Source organism: Lynx canadensis, chromosome A3, assembly GCF_007474595.2.
Source record: "Lynx canadensis isolate LIC74 chromosome A3, mLynCan4.pri.v2, whole genome shotgun sequence".
Taxonomy (NCBI): Eukaryota; Metazoa; Chordata; class Mammalia; order Carnivora; family Felidae; genus Lynx; species Lynx canadensis.
In genome coordinates, this window is record NC_044305.1 from 47,943,926 (window position 1) to 47,961,871 (window position 17,946).

General features: G+C 40.8%; 1 protein-coding gene across 1 annotated transcript; it reads right to left on the minus strand.

The window, feature by feature from the left end:
• Positions 1 to 1,886: 1,886 nt before the first annotated feature.
• On the minus strand, positions 1,887 to 4,443 carry CST11 (cystatin 11). The gene is made up of 3 exons (XM_030311775.1): positions 4,216 to 4,443; positions 3,492 to 3,596; positions 1,887 to 1,970 (listed from the first exon to the last, which is right to left on the minus strand). Exons 1-3 carry the CDS (start codon positions 4,441 to 4,443, stop codon positions 1,887 to 1,889), a joined length of 417 nt encoding a protein of 138 aa, XP_030167635.1.
• Between the last annotated feature and the right edge of the window lie 13,503 nt (positions 4,444 to 17,946).

Sequence of the window (17,946 nt, forward strand, 5' to 3'; positions counted from 1 at the left end):
ATGGGCACAAATGTTCTACCTTTCCTTCATTATACCCCAGGTTAATAACCACTGCCTTCAGACAAGGTAGTTAAAATGCCAGAAGACAGTTGAATGACTGATTAATATTAAATTACTATGCCAATATTCTTACTAATCATTAACATTTGTTTAAATATTTGCTTTGTGTTAGGCACTGTGTTAAGCAATTACATGCACTATCATCATTAATATTTATAACTATATCCCAAAATAGGTACTGTTATTCTCAGTTAAAGATGAGTAAATTGTAGGTTAGCATTTTTCTGGATAGTTGGTGGAGGGCAATATTACCTGGGCCTCACCTGAAACAAGGTCCTCAGCACTCCAGAACTTTGGTAGGGAGCATAAAAGGCAAACATATTATTCTTTCAAAACTCCCAGCTATCTCCAACTGGTAGAGAATTGGTGTGTCTACTTTGCATCCCAGTGCACAATCCACATGTGGAAAGAGTATCCTGTTGGCACCCTACTTTTATCCTCTCACATCTTGTCTTTCTATGCACACCAGCTCCAAAGCTCCAATTGCCCCATCTATGATGCCCCTTTATCTCTGGCTGCCTGCTTTACCCTCAAGCCACACCACGCCCAGGGTTCCAGGGAATTAATGCCTCCTAGGAGATTTTCTGCACCCAATAATTGACTGGGGCTGTTCAATAAATACCCTAACTCTCACTCCTTTCAGGTAGACACATGCTGTGATGCTCTGTGTGTGTGTGTGTGTGCGCGCACGTGCATGTGCACATGTGTGTGAAAAAGAGAGGTGTGAGTGTGAGTGTGTGTGTTTATGCATCCTATAATGTACCTAGAGTTCCCCAGTGGTATTAAACCACATGGCTTTTGTCTCAGCTCTTGGGAATGAGATCTTTTTCTCCCCTACATGATGAGGACAGATGTGACCCAGTGAGCTGCTGGCAGACCCCTTGAGACTACATGAAGGAAGTGGAATGAAGAGATGAAATTGGTGATATTGTTCAAAATCCTGAATCAAACTGTTGGCTGGGTGGAGGGGAGAGTTGCTTATTCCTCACTGCTGATATGGCACCCATGAAAAAGGATACCCTTTAACATGGCATTCCTGGTTTCTCTCTATCCTTAGTCATATCTCTGCTGGAAGAATTATTCTGATTGTTCTATCTGGGAAGAATAATGTAGGCATGGTAGTCTCCTTCCTCCTCCTTCCCACACAGGCAGTTTCCTTGGTAACTCTAGAAGAGGAAGTTTTCTCTGAAGAAACCTGCTCTGGTCCAATTTTGCTGATGCTGGGGTGTAAGTCTAACGTTAGAGTTTGGTATTAGAAAGTGCACTTTCTTGCAAAAATAATGCATATCTCCCAACTTAATCCTTGTCAGTAACAAAGACGCTCATCTTAAAAAAAATACGTGTATTATTTCTCCTTATTCAACACATTATGCAAGAAAAGAGGTAGTCCTCATTGGGCCCCTAAGAGATGGCATTGTAGGCCATACTTACAAACATCTCTTGTTTGATCAGGTAAATAACTTAGAACTTCTTCCCTCCTCTTCCTCCTCTTCCTCCTCCTCCTCCTCCTCCTCATTTTTTACTTACTGTAAAGTCTGAAGACTCCTACTTGATATGAGGATGGGATTGAAGTTCTCCTATCATGCAGGTATAGGCTATAAGGCCAGGAATTATCTATGTCACTTCATTAGAATCCTAAAACTATCCTAGCTCAGAATACCTTCAGATTACATTATTATGAGCTGAAGAGTTTAGGGGGGAAGTGGACTAATAAACATTAAGAGTGTTGAGATAATAGTTTGACAAACATTTATTTTCTATATTGAGAATTACTGCTTATTGCATGATATTTTAATGTATTATTGCTGATATGTGCTTCAGGACACCTAGCCATCGGTGCAGTTTTTGTTCAGAATTTTGTACTTTTCAAACCAGGGAACAACAAACACTGAGTAGAAGCACTCAATTTGCTAAAAAACAAAAACAATATTTAAAAAAGGTCAACATGCAAAGTGAAAATTTTAAAAAAGACTTTTAAAAGTCTAAAATTGGAGACTAGAAAAGGGTCCCTCCTGCCACAGTCACAATAACTAATGAATATTTTTTCCTGTCTATTTTTAGTTATTGTGTTATTTACTTCACACTTTCCCTTTTTTGGCCTCTTCTGGCTCCATCCATCCATCCATCCATCCAACCATCCATCCATCCATCCACTTACCCACCCATTGCCATCCATATTTCCTTCCTTGTACCTTTCTTCATTTGTCTGTCCAGCCATTCACCCATCATACTCTCTCTCTCCTTACCGTGTCCCTATTCTCTCCCAAGATTTTTCTTTTTCACTTCCTTTTTGTCCCATAATGAAAAATCAATAAACATAACTTCTTAGTATAATTTTGTTTTCTTGCTCTTCATTTGAAAGCCAAGGGGATGGGAGGCTTAAACACTTATATTTCTCCTAAAATGGAAATCAGAATACCAACTCCACCAGTTCAATCACTCACATCAAGGAGATCCTCTAACTCTACTGTTCTATCCAGTTATTCTTTTCATAGGTTTCATGATCTTCTCCAGGGAAGAACCAAGAAAGTCTGCTTTGCTAGATTTTGAAAAATTTCTATGTGGAAGGTGATAAAGGGATGGACATATTTCTGTGTTGATAACATCCAGATCACTATAACCAGGGTGACCACAGAATTTACGAACCGGATCAGGACACATTGTAATCCTTCGGAGCTCCTATAAATGATTACAAGAAGCTAGGCATAAATCAGAACTATTTCAGGCAAGGTGGGACATATGATCATCCTCATAGTGATTTTCAGGGCTTATAGGACTTGAGACTTTTAAGGTCCTTGTGCAAGTGGGCCCATCCCAACTGTGCACATTGCAGTGGTGATGGTCAGGTCAGCATCCCTCATATGTGACCACACTTGGTGGGAATGAAATGCTTAGGGAAGTAAGCCATTGTTGGGGGAGGTGGCTTCTCAGTAGATAACACACATGCAGGTTTGTAACCACCTCTGTCTTCCTCACCACCTACCCCCTGTTGAAATATTTCTGAACCCATTTTCTTGTCTCCTCCTATTTGCCCAAACACTGCTTGATGAAAGGAAGAGGCTTGTAGCCCAGTAACTGTGTGCTCCCATCAGGCTATTGTTCAGGTATTTAGCTGGGTGCAACAATAAGGTCTCACTGGCTGCTAAAATATTACTTTTCTCAGCCGCCAATTGCCCCCCTCAGCTCAGCCACCCCCATCTGGCTTTCCCCATCTGGACCCCTTCCACCTCCCATAATTCTTCCAACAAAGGAGCAGTGCCTGCCAGGCAGGATCTTGATCACTCTTACCTTCACTTTTCCTCTTTGAGCAAGCCTATGTTTTCTTCTCAAGTAAGCTTCAATATATCCCCAATAATTGTACCCCACCTCATCCTAAAAGCACAGAAAATCCCAGTGACTTCTTTCTGAGTTAATGTGCATTCACCCAGTACCTTATAAAGTTCCCCTTCTTGAAACATGCAGTTAGTAGTCTCCAGCTTTTGACAGGTGGTCCGCCGCATCTCCATGTTCACATGATACTCCATGTGGTCAGTAACCTGTGGGGAGCAATGGAAAGAAGATGAAAGGACTTTTTGTCCTTTATTTTTAGATTCTGGTGGCAAGAACTCCTTTGGAAGGTCCCTAAGGTTAAGGATCTCATCCTGGACCAGTTGGTGGGCTTCTCTCTCCCCTTCCTATCTGACACCTATGCCTCCATTTGCCATGCAAGGAGATTCTCCAGAAACCAATCTCTGAGCAAAGACATGCTTTAGACAACTAAAATGATGCTGTTTGAGTAAGAGTCTGTAAACTTTGTCTGAAAGGGGCTAGATAGTTAAGATTTTAAGCTTCGCAGGCCATGGGGTCTCAGTTGCACGTATTCCACCCTGCTGTAGCAGCTCGAAAGCAGTCCTGGATGATATGTGCATGCATGGTGTGGCGGGAACCAATAAAACTGCTTACAAAAACAGGCAGCAGGCTTACCTGGCTATTGGGTATAATCTGTCAATCCCTAGTCTTAGGTATCATTTAAGTGACTTCATCCATTCCAGTGAATTTATGTTTTTCTTAAAATGCCCACGTGAAACTAACCAAGGCTGAATTTCACTTGTGTGGGTGTCCCCTTTGGAGAGTCCCCTTGGAGGAGCATGACTAGGAGAGGGGGGTTGTACTGACCTGCTTCCGGACCTTCAGGACCCGCACAATCCGGAAATTGTACTTGTCATCACTCTTCTTGTTGAAGTCGTTGATCACAAACTGCAAGGTGGCTATCACCTGGGGCTCTGACACAGGCACTTCTTCGACACTCATAAAGGTTTTCCTTCTTTCTTGGTGGGTGAGGGCCACCAGGGCCACCAGAATGGCCAGCAAGAGTTGTGGGGTCTGCCAGGGTCTGGCCATCATCCCTCAGCTGGGGAAGAACAGGAAGAGCCCCTCTTCACCCTCCAGGGCCCTGCAGGATCCCACTGATCCTCTGTGGCTGGCTGGATTTAAATGGTCAGGGGACACCCACAGCCCTCCTCCTCCATCTCCATCTGCAGCTGGACCTGGCAGAGGAGCAAGAACACCCTGCCAAGGTTGGCAAGCTTGCTCCCACTTCTTCTCCTTCTTTTTGCATATGTTTGTGTCACACACACACACACACACACACACACACACACTCATGCAAACACTCATCTCTTCTTTTTGGGGAGCTTCTGTCTTAGCAACACATACTCCCCTGATGCTCCAGCAGGTGGAAGTCAGGCCAGGGGCCTCTGTCTACTGAATCCATCTCAGCAGAGCTGTGGGCAGTATGGAGTGACAGGAAGCAATGGAGACACGGGGGCTGCTGGATCACAGGGCACTGGAGCAAGAGCAGCCAGCCAAGTGAACACCACATCCTCCCTGTCCTTTGACTTTCCCTTGTATTCTTGTCACCCTCTCCGCCTTCTCTGGCTGGCCAGGATACCAGCTCTCCCTCAGACCCAAACCTTGGTCTCTTTCTCTGTGTTAATAATTCTTTCTTTAAATAATTTTTTTGTGGTTTTATTGTACCATCAGGCATTGAAACATCTGAACAAATCAATATCTGGATGGTGAGACAGCTGCTTTCTTCTTCACTTCTTTGAGTTACTAGAGCAATTTGTCAGGAGATTAACAATAAATAAATAAATAACAACCCTTTGAATTACTTAAGTATTTCTGATGAAATTTTGGGGGTGATGGTAGGGTGGTCTGAGGCCGACAGCCAAGAAAGAATTCTTGAAGACGTCTTTGGTGCAAAAAGGTGATTTTATTAAAACACAGGGACAGGACCCATGGGAAGAAAGAACTGCACTGGGGTCCCAATGGGTAACTCAGTAGCTTTCTCAGGTTGAGAAGGGGTCAGGGATAGAGTAAGTCTCTAAGGTATTTTGGAAGCAAGGTTTCCAGGACCTTGAGGGGCTAGCTGTTGCTAGGGAAATGCTATTTATTACTAGTTAGTAAAACCCCAGTCATGAGACCCTTCAGATGTAAATCAGGGGGCCATAAACTTGGAGTATGATTGCCGGCATATATCTTGGGAAGTTGAGATAAAGGAAGTAGACTTACAGGATCCTTGAGGTTGGGATAATGTTAAGCTAAGGTTCTCTTTTGCCCCTACCAAAGTGTCATCATTGAGGCAGCTGAGCTCCTAGAGGGAGGTCACTCTGCCAGTTTCAAGGACATGTCAATGGGAATTTAATTTTTAATTTATCTTAGTTTTCCACATTGGCAAGCACTTAAACCCCTTTCCGGGGACATGACAAGTAAAAAGTTGCTGTGGCCAGTGTCAAAGAGTTGCTGCCTGTTTTCTGCTCTGGATTTTGATGGCTTCCTGTCTTACATTTAGGTCTTTCATCCATTTTGAGTTTACTTTTGTGTATGGTATAAGAAAGTGGTCCAGGTTCATTCTTCTGCATGTTGCTGTCCAGTTTTCCCAGTACCATTTGCTGAAGAGACTTTTTTTCCACTGGATATTCTTTCCTGATTTGTGAGAGAGTAGTTGGTTATATGTTTGTTGGCCCATTTCTGGGTTCTCTATTCTAGTCCATTGATCTATGTGTCTGTTTTTGTGCCAATGCCATGCTGTCTTGATAATTAGAGCATTGTAATAAAGCTTAAAGTTCAGAATTGTGATGCCTTTAGCTTTGTTTTTCTTTTTCATGATTGCTTTGGCTATTTGAGATCTTTTCTGGTTCCATACAAATTGTAGAATTGTTTGTTCTATCTCTGTGATGAATTCTGATGTTATTTTGATAGGGATTGCATTGAAAATACAGATTGCTTTCAGTAGTAGAGACATTTTTAAAAAAAATTTTTTTTCAACGTTTATTTATTTTGGGACAGAGAGAGACAAAGCATGAATGGGGGAGGGGCAGAGAGAGAGGGAGACACAGAATCGGAAACAGGCTCCAGGCTCTGAGCCATCAGCCCAGAGCCTGACGCGGGGCTCAAACTCACAGACCGCGAGATCGTGACCTGGCTGAAGTCGGACGCTTAACCGGCTGCGCCACCCAGGCGTCCCCAGTAGTAGAGACATTTTAACAATATTTGTTCTTCCAATCCATAAGCATGGAATGCTTTTCCATTTTTTTGTGTCTTTTTCAATTTCTTTCTTAAGCTTTCTATAGTTTTCAGTGTACATATTTTTCATCTCTTTTGTTAGGTTTATTTTTAGGTATTTTATAGTTCTTTGTGCAATTATAAATGAGAGAGAGTCCTTGATTTCCCTTTCTGCTGCTTCATCATTGGCATATAGAAATGCAACCAATTTATGTACATTGATTTTATATCCTGTGACGTTGCTGAACTTATATATCAGTATCAGCAGTTGTTTGATAGAGTCTTTTGGGTTTTCCACATAGAGTATCATGTCATCTGCAAAGAGTGAAAGTTTGACTTTCTCATTGCTAATTTGGATGCCTTTCATTTCTTTGTGTTGTCTGATTCCTGAGACTTCCAACACTATGCTGAATAACAGTGGTAAGAGTGGACATCTTTGTCATGTTCCTCACTTTAGAGGGAAAGCTCTCAGTTTTTCTCCATTGAGGATTATATTAGCAGTGGGTCTTTTTTTTTTAATTTTTTTTCAACATTTTTATTTATTTTTGGGACAGAGAGAGACAGAGCATGAACGGGGGAGGGGCAGAGAGAGAGGGAGACACAGAAGGGAGACACAGAATCGGAAACAGGCTCCAGGCTCTGAGCCATCAGGCCAGAGCCCGACGCGGGGCTCGAACTCCCGGACCACGAGATCGTGACCTGGCTGAAGTCGGACGCTTAACCGACTGCACCACCCAGGCGCCCCAGCAGTGGGTCTTTCATATATGGCCCTTATGATCTTGAGGTATGATCCTTCTATCCCTAGTTTCTTGAAAGTTTTTATCAATAAAGGATGTTGTATTTTGTCAAATGCTTTTTCTGCATCTGTTGAGAGAATCATGTGATTCTTATCCTTTCTTTTATTAATGTGATGTATCACATTGATTAATTTGTGACTATTGAGCCAGCCCTGCATCCCAGGAATAAATCCTACTTGATAGTGGTGAATAATCCATTTAATGTATTGTTGGATCTGGTTTAATGTATTGTTGAATCTGGTTGTATCTTGTTGAGAATTTTTGCATCCATTATCATCAAGGAAATTAGTCTGTAGTTCTCCTTTTCAGTGGGGTCTTTATTTGGTTTTGTAATCAAGGTAATGCTTGCCTCATAGAATGAGTTTGGAAGTTTTCCTTCCATTTCTATTTTTTTGAACAGCTTCAAAAGAATAGGTGTTAACTCTTCTTTATATGTTTTGTAGAATTCCCCTGGAAAGCCACCTGGCCCTGGATTCTTGTTTGTTGGGAGATTTTTGATTCTTGATTCAATTTCTTTACTGGTTATGGGTCTGATCAAATTTTATATTTCTTTCTGTTTCAGTTTTGGTACTTTACATGTTTCTAGGAATTTATCCATTTATTCCAGATTGCCCAGTTTTCTGGCATATATTTTTTCATAATATTCTCTTATAACTGTATTTCTGAGGTGTTGGTTGGGATCTTTTCCCTTTCATTTGTGATTTTATTTATTTAGGCCCTTTGTCTTTTCTTTTTGATAAGTTTGATTAGTTTTCTTGATATGTTTTACTGGTTTTTCTGTTTGTTTGTTTGTTTCTATATTATTTATTTATGCTCTAGCCTTTATTATTTCCCTTCTTCTGCTAGCTTTAGGCTTTATTTGCTGTTACTGCTCTAGCTCCTTTAGGTTAGGTTTTGTATTTGAGATGTTTCTTGCTTCTTGAGGTAGACCTGTATTGCAATATACTTTTCTCTTAGTACTGATTTTGCTGCATCCCAAAGGTTTCAGACTGTCATGTATTTACTTTCATTTGCTTTCCTGTTCTATTTTATTTCCTTTTTAATTTCCTGGTTAACCAACTCATTCTTTAGTAGTATGTCCTTTAACCTCCATATATGTGAGATATTTCCAAATTTTTTCTTGTGGTTGACTTCTAATTTCATAGCATTGTGTTCTGAAAATATGATCTCAATATTTTTGTACTAGTTGAGGGCCAATTTGTGATCCAGTTGTAATCTCTTCTGGAGAATGTTCTATGTGTACTTGGAAAGAATGTGTATTCCACTCTTAGAATGAAAGGTTTTATTTTATTTATCTATTTTTTAAAGATAGAATGAAAGGTTTTAAATATATCTGTTAAGTTCATCTGGTCCAGTGTATTATTCAAAGCCATTGTTTCCTTGTTGATTTTCTGCTTAGATGATCTGTCTATTGCTATAAGTGGGGTGTTGAAATCCCCTACTATTATAGTATTATTATTAATGAGTTTCTTTCTGTTTGTGATTAATTGATTTATATATTTGGGGGATAAACATTTATAATTGTTAGATCTTCATGGTAGATATACCCCTGAATTATGATATAATGACATTCTTCATCATTTGTTACAGTCTTTATTTTAAAATCTAGTTTATCTGACATAAGTATGGCTACTCTGGCTTTCTTTTGATGACCATTAGCATGATAGGTGGTTCTCCATCCCCTCACTTTCAACCTGCAGGTGTCTTTGTGTCTAAAATGAGCTTCCTGTAAGCAACATATAGATGGGTCTTGTTTTCTTATCCATTCTGATACCCTGTGTCTTTTGATTGTAGTGTTTAGTCCATTGACATTTAGAGTGAGTACTGAAAGATATGAATTTAGTGCTACTGTGTTGCCTGTAGAGTTGGTGTTTCTGGTGATGTCTTTGCTCCTTTCTAGTCTTTGTTGCTTTTGGTCTTTTTTGTTTTGTTTTGTCTTTTCTGTGCTCAAAGAGTCCCTCTTAAAATTTCTCACAGGGCTGGTTTAGTGGTCATGAACTCCTTTAGTTTTTGTTTGTCTGGGAAACTCTTTATCTCTCCTTCTATTTTGAATGAAACCATGCTGGATGAAGAATTCTTGGCTGTTCCATCCACATTGTTACAAAAGGCCATATTTCATTCTTTCTCATTGCCAAGTAGTATTCCATTGTATATATAAACCACAACTTCTTTATCCATTCATCAGTTGATGGACATTTAGGCTCTTTCCATAATTTGGAGAGTATTATGATAAGTGAAATAAGTCATACAGAGAAAGACAGGTATCATATGTTCTCACTCTTATGTGGATCCTGAGAAACTTAACAGAAGACCATGGTGGAGGGAAGGGAAAAAATAAGTTAGAGAGGGAGGGAGGCAAACCATAAGAGACTCTTAAAAACTGAGAATAAACTGAGGGTTGATGGGGGGTGGGAGGGAGGGGAAAGTGGGTGATGGGCACTGAGGAGGGCACCTGTTGGGATGAGCACTGGGTGTTGTATGGAAACCAATTTGTATTGATTTATTCATATTAAAAAAATAAGTGAATAAACTTTTAAAAAGACAATATGCTTAATACTTGATTAAATAAAATTAATCTTCATTAAAATATTCCTCTACTTAAAAAAATAAAAAAATTAAAACTAAAAAATTAAAAACAAAACAAAAAATAAAATAAAGAAAGCTAGAACCTAGGTGTGTTTGGTTCTGCTTTTTGAAAGAAGCTTGATAGAATAGAGAAAAAAGTAAATAAAAGGGAAAAAAGATGAGAAAAATTTTAAAAATTAAAAAAATTATAGAATAAAATAGAATAAATTGAAATAAAGAAAATGAAATAGAATAAAGAATTTAAAGAAATAAAAAAAGAAAGTAAAGAAAGAAAATAAAAATAAAATTTTCTCTTTCTGTATCCAAGAAAAAGGAGGAAAAGAGAAAAAAATCAAACAACTTAAGCAAAAACAAAAGCAAAGAAAATGAACAAATAAATGAACCAGCAAACAGAATGAAACCCGAACTGAAACTATGAAGCCTCTATAGCCCATGTACTAAGCGAGTGGAGTGACTTGTGCTGATCTTCTAGGGGATGTGCTTGGGGGGCGCAGTTGGGCAGGGCTTGGTGTAAGGGTTCTGTTCTCTACTAGGTTGTGCTGCTTAGCTTACTGGGGCGGATCAGGGTCCACATACACGTGTGTGTGCATGCCTGTGCCTGGGAGAGGTGAAAATGGCTTCACCCAACTCCCTAGTCTCTGACACAGGAACTTCATGGTCTCACCAACCCACAATCAAGTACCCCTCCTTTGTCTCAAGCCTCTGTCCACTCCCTGCCTCTACTCTGTTCGTGTCCAAGCTGTCTGCCTGCCAGGCAGCACCTCTCTTCACAGTTTAATCTCAGATGGGTTTGTGTTTCAAAACCTCAAACTTCGGAGACCTCTGTGGCTTGGACCTGCACTGACTCTCTTGGGGATGGTCTCACTGAGCAATGGCTGAGAGCCAGTTTGCCCCAGAAAACGTTCACACAATTGTTCAGTGGCAGAGGTTCAGAGATTATGGCAAATCACAACACACAGCTGGTGCCAGGTTTCACTGCACTCTGGCGTCTTTGTCCCAATACCAGCAAACGTGGCTGCTCTATAGGGTCTCCTGGGACCTTTGCCTGTGAGGAGGCTGTATGGCCTCTACCAAATGCACTCCAAGCAGGGGAACTGTTTCTCCACCTGTGGTACACAGACCCCTCAGGCCCTGCTACCTGCTCCTGGGGATTCGTCCTACTTCCTCACTAGAGCACTGCCAGGCACTGAGCTCTGGAACTTCAGATTCTGTGCTCCACTATTTATAGAATTCTAATGGTATTGTAACCCTCTCCTTTTTTCCCATGAAGGTTTTGGGGAACAGATTTCTTGTTCAGTCACCTGTGAGTGTCTTCACTTTTTCTCTCTCTTTCTCTCCAGCTACTTTTGGGGGAGTGCTTTTCTTGCACAATCCTGATGCACCTCACTTTCCCTCTTTCTCTGTCCTCTCTCTGCAAAAATATCTCCCTAGCCTCCCCGGCTTTTCTCTCCCCCAGTTCACCTCTTCTCACTACATACCTGCTGAATTCTGTAGCTCAAGTTGTGCAGATTGTTGTGCAGATCAATTTCCTAGGTGTTCAAAAATGGTTTGGTGCTGATCTAGCTGTGTTTTAGGGATGAGACAAGCTCAGGGTCTCCATGCTGCTCCACTATCTTAACTCCTTCCTTCTTTTTCTTAAAAGCAGGAGATGAAATTCCTATGTGAAAAATGTCCTCCCTTTTCAAGATAATTTTTATCTTTTCTGTTCCTGCTCATAACGCAGGCTGCAATGAGTGGTATGTGGAAGAGAGCACCCCCTTCCGAGCTTCCTGACTCCAATTCAAATGAGGTGTCCTTTGAGTGTCTGAGAGGCTCAATTGGTTAAGTGTCTGACTCTTGATCTTGGCTCAGGTCATGATCTCATGGTTTGTGGGTTTGAGCCCCACATCAGGTTCTGTCCTGACAGTGCAGAGCCTGCTTGGGATTCTGTCTCTCCCTCTCTCTGCCTCTCCCCCACTCACTCTTTCTCTGTCTCTCTCAAAATAAATAAATAAACTTAAAAAAATAAATGAGGTGTCCTTTGTGCCTTTTCACATTTACCCCTTTTGGTCAAGATCTTCCCTTGAAAGCAGCACCAATTACAAATCAGGTTTTTCCCATTTAATGGTTTTGTTCCTTATTGTCAGAAAGGCCCTGTCCTGGCTGTCATGTCCATGCTGGAGGGAAAGTGCACCAATTGGAAACCACTGAGACCACATGTGAATAACTAGGAAGGGTAAGAGGGATAACTCTCAGGCCTCCTCCACCTATCAAGGTCATAATGTTGGAGATCAACTCCAAGCATTGAAACAGCATCGCCCTGTTTGGTGCATTGTTTCTGCAGACATTTGACAGGCAACAGGTACAAGGTTTAAAAATAATTATGCAAAGCAGAATTAGAAGTAATATGACAAATCCAGTTTGTATGATGACTCTAAACCAGGAGCTCAAACCTGAAGGTAGTCAGCTAAACAGATCAAAAGACCATGGGGAAATTTCTTGTAACCTGTGTGCTTGTTCTCTAATCTTGTGTGATTGAATTTCTACTTCTTTAGAGGCATTTATCCATGTATAACAAGTGGAATTCACTATTGCACAAATGTCTCCTTCTTCATTAAGTAAATAATCAAGGGCCATGTGACTGTCCATAACTACTTTAGCCAAGGAGTCAAGTGATCATTGTTGGGCTGCTACTGCTTTGGCTGTGGGACTGGCTAGCTTTCCTAATGTTAGGGAGAGATTTCTGGTCATGTATTTATTGGCAAGGGAAAAAGGTTCTCCTATGGAAGCAAATATTGAGTCATGTACCCCTCCTGGAAGTTTTTGTTGAGAGTGGTCATGGAGGCTCAATGGCAGGACCAAAGGGAAACTTCTGATCTGTTATAGATGTTAACTGGGACAGTTTGGTGTTCTTGTAAGCATTGACTCCTGATTCACTAGCTGTCTAAACATTAAGACCTCTGGGAAATGCTGTCCACTGCAAACAAAAATGAAACCAGGTGAGGCATGCAAGACTCCAGCTTTGGTTACTGATAGATCCATTAACTTGAATTTCCTAACTGGACCTTTCAAACCGTGGGTTGGAGGAGTTTGGGATAGCATTCTGTGAGAAGCCATACCTTCTAAAAGAGTCTTTTCTAAAAACCTTGCAAAGAGGTGTAAACAACTTCTAAACTTTTGGCAGAATTACAAATATCTGGAATGGTGTCAACCAGAATTCCTAGCCTTGTAAGTAGTTACAACATATGCAGGATGTTCTTTTTTTAAAAGTTCTTTTAAATAAGGGTCACTGCCTGATTACAAATATGAAAACACAAGGCAACAAAGTATGAGCCTATCAAAGAGTGATTATAGGCTGGCCTTGAGGAGTTAAGATGGTGTGTGTACATAATGGAAAGGGTGGTTGTTCTTGTACTGGCCTTTTCAGTTGGCTACACAGCTTCTTTCATTGCTCAATGTACTGGGATATAAGAACAGTGGATTTCAAACATGTTGGATCATTCCACAGTAAGAAATATAGTGTATTTTATGGTCCAGCTCATACCTAAATATATAAAACCATATAAGTAACTGAAATAAAAGTTTAATGAACTAATGTATATTTCCTGTTTTCAGTATATGCCATGCATGCACTCTATTTTGTACTTTATGAAATTATTTTTAAGCTAATGTAGATAATAAATAAATCTATATTATCTATAAATTATAGATAAAACTGAAGATTATTTATCTATATAGATATAAATAATATGCATATTTTATATTTAAATAAATGTCAATCATAACTCAGCAATGGTCTGTGACTACAGTTTGAACAACAAGAAGTCACAGTAAAGCCTTCTATGGTAGGAGAAGGATCTCATGAAAGTTCCGTAGCTTCTCACCTTCCAAAGGGGCTTCTGCTGCTTTGCCCACATTCTTTCAGCTTCGATGCACACAGTCTGTGTAGAGTTAATTTATATTTAGTATTCTAAGTGTTCTGACTTTTTTCCTCAGGTTTATTTTGTGTTCCTCAGCTCCTCTTCCAACTTTTTTTTTTTTTTTACAATAATCTTTGCTGTGCTTTCCTTGGCTGAATTCTTTCATGTGTTGGGGTCCTCAGCTGGGTCCTGTTCTACAGCTTGGTTCTGTTCTACATGGTCTTTCATGTTGCAACAAGGTAACCAAGGCCTGTGCTCACAATGGTGAGAGGATGTGCTCTAGGTCCTTGGGGCTTAGGCTTGGAATTGGCCCATAGACACTTCTGCTACATTCCATGGAATGGGAGAGTGGACTCCATCTCTCAGAGAGGGGAACTGCAAAGTCATCTTTGCAAAGTGTGTGGACAGAGGGAGGTTTAAAGAACCGTAACCATTTTGTCAGTCTAGCCCAGTATTAATTCCAAATAAACCTATATTTTCCTATTTTTAAAAAGATAATCATACCTACTGTTCAAGACTATTATCTGTTCACTCCTTCTCTCCCAAAAGATGAACTCTTTAGACTTGTTTTGTTTTTCTGAGCTTCTGATCCCCCTAGGATGAGCATGGTAGGATGACTTTATTTCTACCTTCCCTATATTTATTCCTTGAGTTTGAGGTTCATTTATTGCATAAAGGAGCTTGATTATTCCAACACCATTTGTCGAAAAGAGTGTTTTTCTACATTGAATTGACTTTAAATCAAAGTAAAAAATCAGTAGGCTATCAAGGGTTATGTTTCTTGACTATTCTGTTCCAAGTATCTATATACAACTTTGCAAGAACCATACGCTAGCTTAATAGGATTTGGGGGTAGGTTCCTTGGGATTTTCACAACACAATGCATATAATCATACAATGTTTCTAGGTATACATATAATCATGCTGTATATGAATAAGGAGAACATATAGTTGGGTCATATTTTTATTCATTTTGAAAATTTCTTTTAATTTAGATCACTTACATCTAACGTAATTATTTTTTTTTTAATTTTTTTTTCAATGTTTATTTATTTTTGGGACAGAGAGAGACAGAGCATGAACGGGGGAGGGGCAGAGAGAGAGGGAGACACAGAATCGGAAACAGGCTCCAGGCTCTGAGCCATCAGCCCAGAGCCTGACGCGGGGCTCGAACTCACGGACCGCGAGATCGTGACCTGGCTGAAGTCAGACGCTTAACCGACTGCGCCACCCAGGCGCCCCTTTAACGTAATTATTGATGTGTTTGGATTTAATTTAGTATTTTAGTATTTGCTACCTCTTTTTTTTGATTTTCTCATTTTGCTAATATTTCCTACCTTTCCATTTTATTTATTTTTTATTTTTTTTTAAATTTTTTTTCAACGTTTATTTATTTTTGGGACAGAGAGAGACAGAGCATGAACAGGGGAGGGGCAGAGAGAGAGGGAGACACAGAATCGGAAACAGGCTCCAGGCTCTGAGCCATCAGCCCAGAGCCTGACGCGGGGCTCGAACTCCTGGACCGCGAGATCGTGACCTGGCTGAAGTCTGAAGTCGGACGCTTAACCGACTGCGCCACCCAGGCGCCCCACTTTTCCATTCATTTTAAAAGTGCTTATCCTTACTTCTTGGAACGTTTGGTAATAGTCAATATCTGAGTTATGTCAGCATTGGCGTCTGTTTTTTTTTTTTTTTTTTAAGTTGAACTATAGTTGACACACAATGTTACATTAGTTTCAAGGGTACAAAGAGTGATTCAATAACTCTATATGTTATGCTATGCTCCCCACAGGTGTAGCTACCATCTGTCACCATACAATGCCATTGCAATACCATTGACTATATTCTCTATACTATGTCTTCCGCCCCCTTGACTTACTCATTCCATTACTAGAAGCCTGTACTTCCCACTCCCTTCACCCATTTTGTCCCTCCTTCTATCCTTGCCCCCCATGGCAACCAGTAGTTTGTTATCTGTATTTGTGGGTCTATTTCTGGTTTTTGTTTGCTTGTTTTATTTTTCAGATTATACATATAAGTAAAATTATATGATATTTGTCTTTCCCTGTCTGACTAGTTTCACCTAACATAATACCCTCTAGGTCCATCTGTGTTGTTGTAAATGGCAAGATCTCATTCCTTTTTATGGCTAACTAATAATCCATTATATTATCTATCTATCTATCTTACATCGTCTTTATCCATTCATCTATTGATGGACACTTGGGTTGCTTTCATATCTTGGCTATTGTAAAAAATGCTGCAATAAACATAGGGATGTGTGTATTTTTTGAATTAGTGTTTTTGTTTTCTTTGGATAAACATGCAGTAGTGGAATTACTGGATCATATGGTATTCCTAATTTTTTGAAGAACCTCCATACTATATCCAAAGTGGCTGTACCTATTTACATTCCCACTAACAGTGCACGAGGTTTCTTTTTTCTCCACATCCTCACCATCACTTGTTATTTCTTATCTTCTTAATTCTAGCCTTGGTGTTTGTTAATTGTTTTTTTTTTTTCCATGGGAGCTGAAATTTTCTTGGTTCTTCATACGCTGAGTAGTTTCAGATTGCATCCTGGCCATTTTGAAAATTATGTAATGAGACTCTGTATCTTGTTTAAATCCTCTGGGGAATGTTGGTATTTCTTTTCTCAACAGGCAGTTAATCCATTGGGCTCAGGTTCCAAGTTCTGACCAGTCTTCTGTCGGTTGTGGTCTCAATGTCAGCTTCGTGTCAAAGCAAGACTTTGCCATGCTGCTTGTATCTGTGTTGAGTGTGGGTCTTCAAGTGGCCAGTCTGGCTGGGTGGTGCTTGATCCCTTCATTCAGTTCTACAAGTCTTTGGTGTGCTGTGTAGGATTAGACCTGCACTTATGCAAATTAGGGTTTGTGTTTCTGAGATCCTCACTCCCCACAATCTCTCTAGTACTGTCTGGTTCCCTGAGCCTCCCATACCCTGCTCTGCTGGGCAGGTCCATATCTACACCCAGTTCTGGGGCCACAGAACAGGACAGATATAGGGAAAAAGCAACAAGGGTTTGCTTCTTGGACCTACAGCTGCTCTGAGCAGAGGTGTCTCCCCTCCTGAAACACTGATGTGCTCTGTGCTGCCACCACTGGATTGCCCCAGGGGCCAGGGCATCAGGGAGCAGAGAAAAGAAAACATGAGGGTCACTCCTACTGTCTGTCTCATGAGTTCCTTGACTGCGTCTTGAGAAGGAATAGAAGACTTCTCCCAGAGCTCTCTCCATACCCTGGTGCCCTCTTCTAGGTTCTTGGCTTCTTGAGGCCCAGCCTGGGGGACACAAGAAGAAACTCAATGGTAAACCTTCCTGGTTCTTTGGTATTTAAAATTCTAATCTTCTTTTGTCTGTCTGCTGCTATGTATGTTTTGCAGTGTCTGGGTGGCTGCTGCATGCATTCTGTCCAGGTTTTGGTGTTTATTCTTTGGTAGAGCCAGGGTGTCATGTGTTAACTCTGTCCTACCTGGAACTGAAACATTTCATCCCAATATTTTAAAAGCCACTTTTCCATGAAACACTCTACATCCATGAAGCCTGTATTCTGGGGTTTCAGGGTTGTCTTCCTTCCTCTAGTAACTGACTTCCCTGAAGGAGTATAGAGGGCCCTTCTCTTTCCTTACCTTTGGGAATGCCTTTGGGGAAAAGACAGAATTCTGACTTCCCTTGGGACCCACACTTTCCCTTGTCTCTAGCCATGTTTGTAAGAAGAACTGAACCCACCCCTATCAGGGATGGTCTCTGATGGAACCAGGCCGATCAGTGCAGACCATAGCCTTACCTACAAATAGGTAGAGACAGGCACATTTTCTCCAACCCCAGTCAATGGTGGAGCATCAGTTGTGTGCTGGCCCTCCCAGAACAATGATCCATTTCCCTCTTTCACAGGAACTTCCAGAAAGCCCATAGTCTCTCTCTGCACTGGATGGAACAGGGATATGGGGCTGGATTGGTGCAGCCAGCCTGCTCCAAGGCATTGCCAGCCATAGAACAGGACCAATCCTTGGGGGAATAGAACAGAGAAGACTTTGGG

Bases quoted from the DNA above. Each gene is read 5' to 3' on its own strand.
- CST11 (XM_030311775.1), bottom strand. From the start codon at position 4,443: ATGATGGCCAGACCCTGGCAGACCCCACAACTCTTGCTGGCCATTCTG. The intron at 3,597-4,215 runs GTCAGTACAACC...TGCTCCCCACAG, and splicing joins TCCTGAAGGTCCGGAAGCAG to GTTACTGACCACATGGAGTA. The intron at 1,971-3,491 runs GTACTGGGTGAA...TTTGTTTTTTAG, and splicing joins AAGAAGGGGAACTTTATAAG to CAAATTGAGTGCTTCTACTC.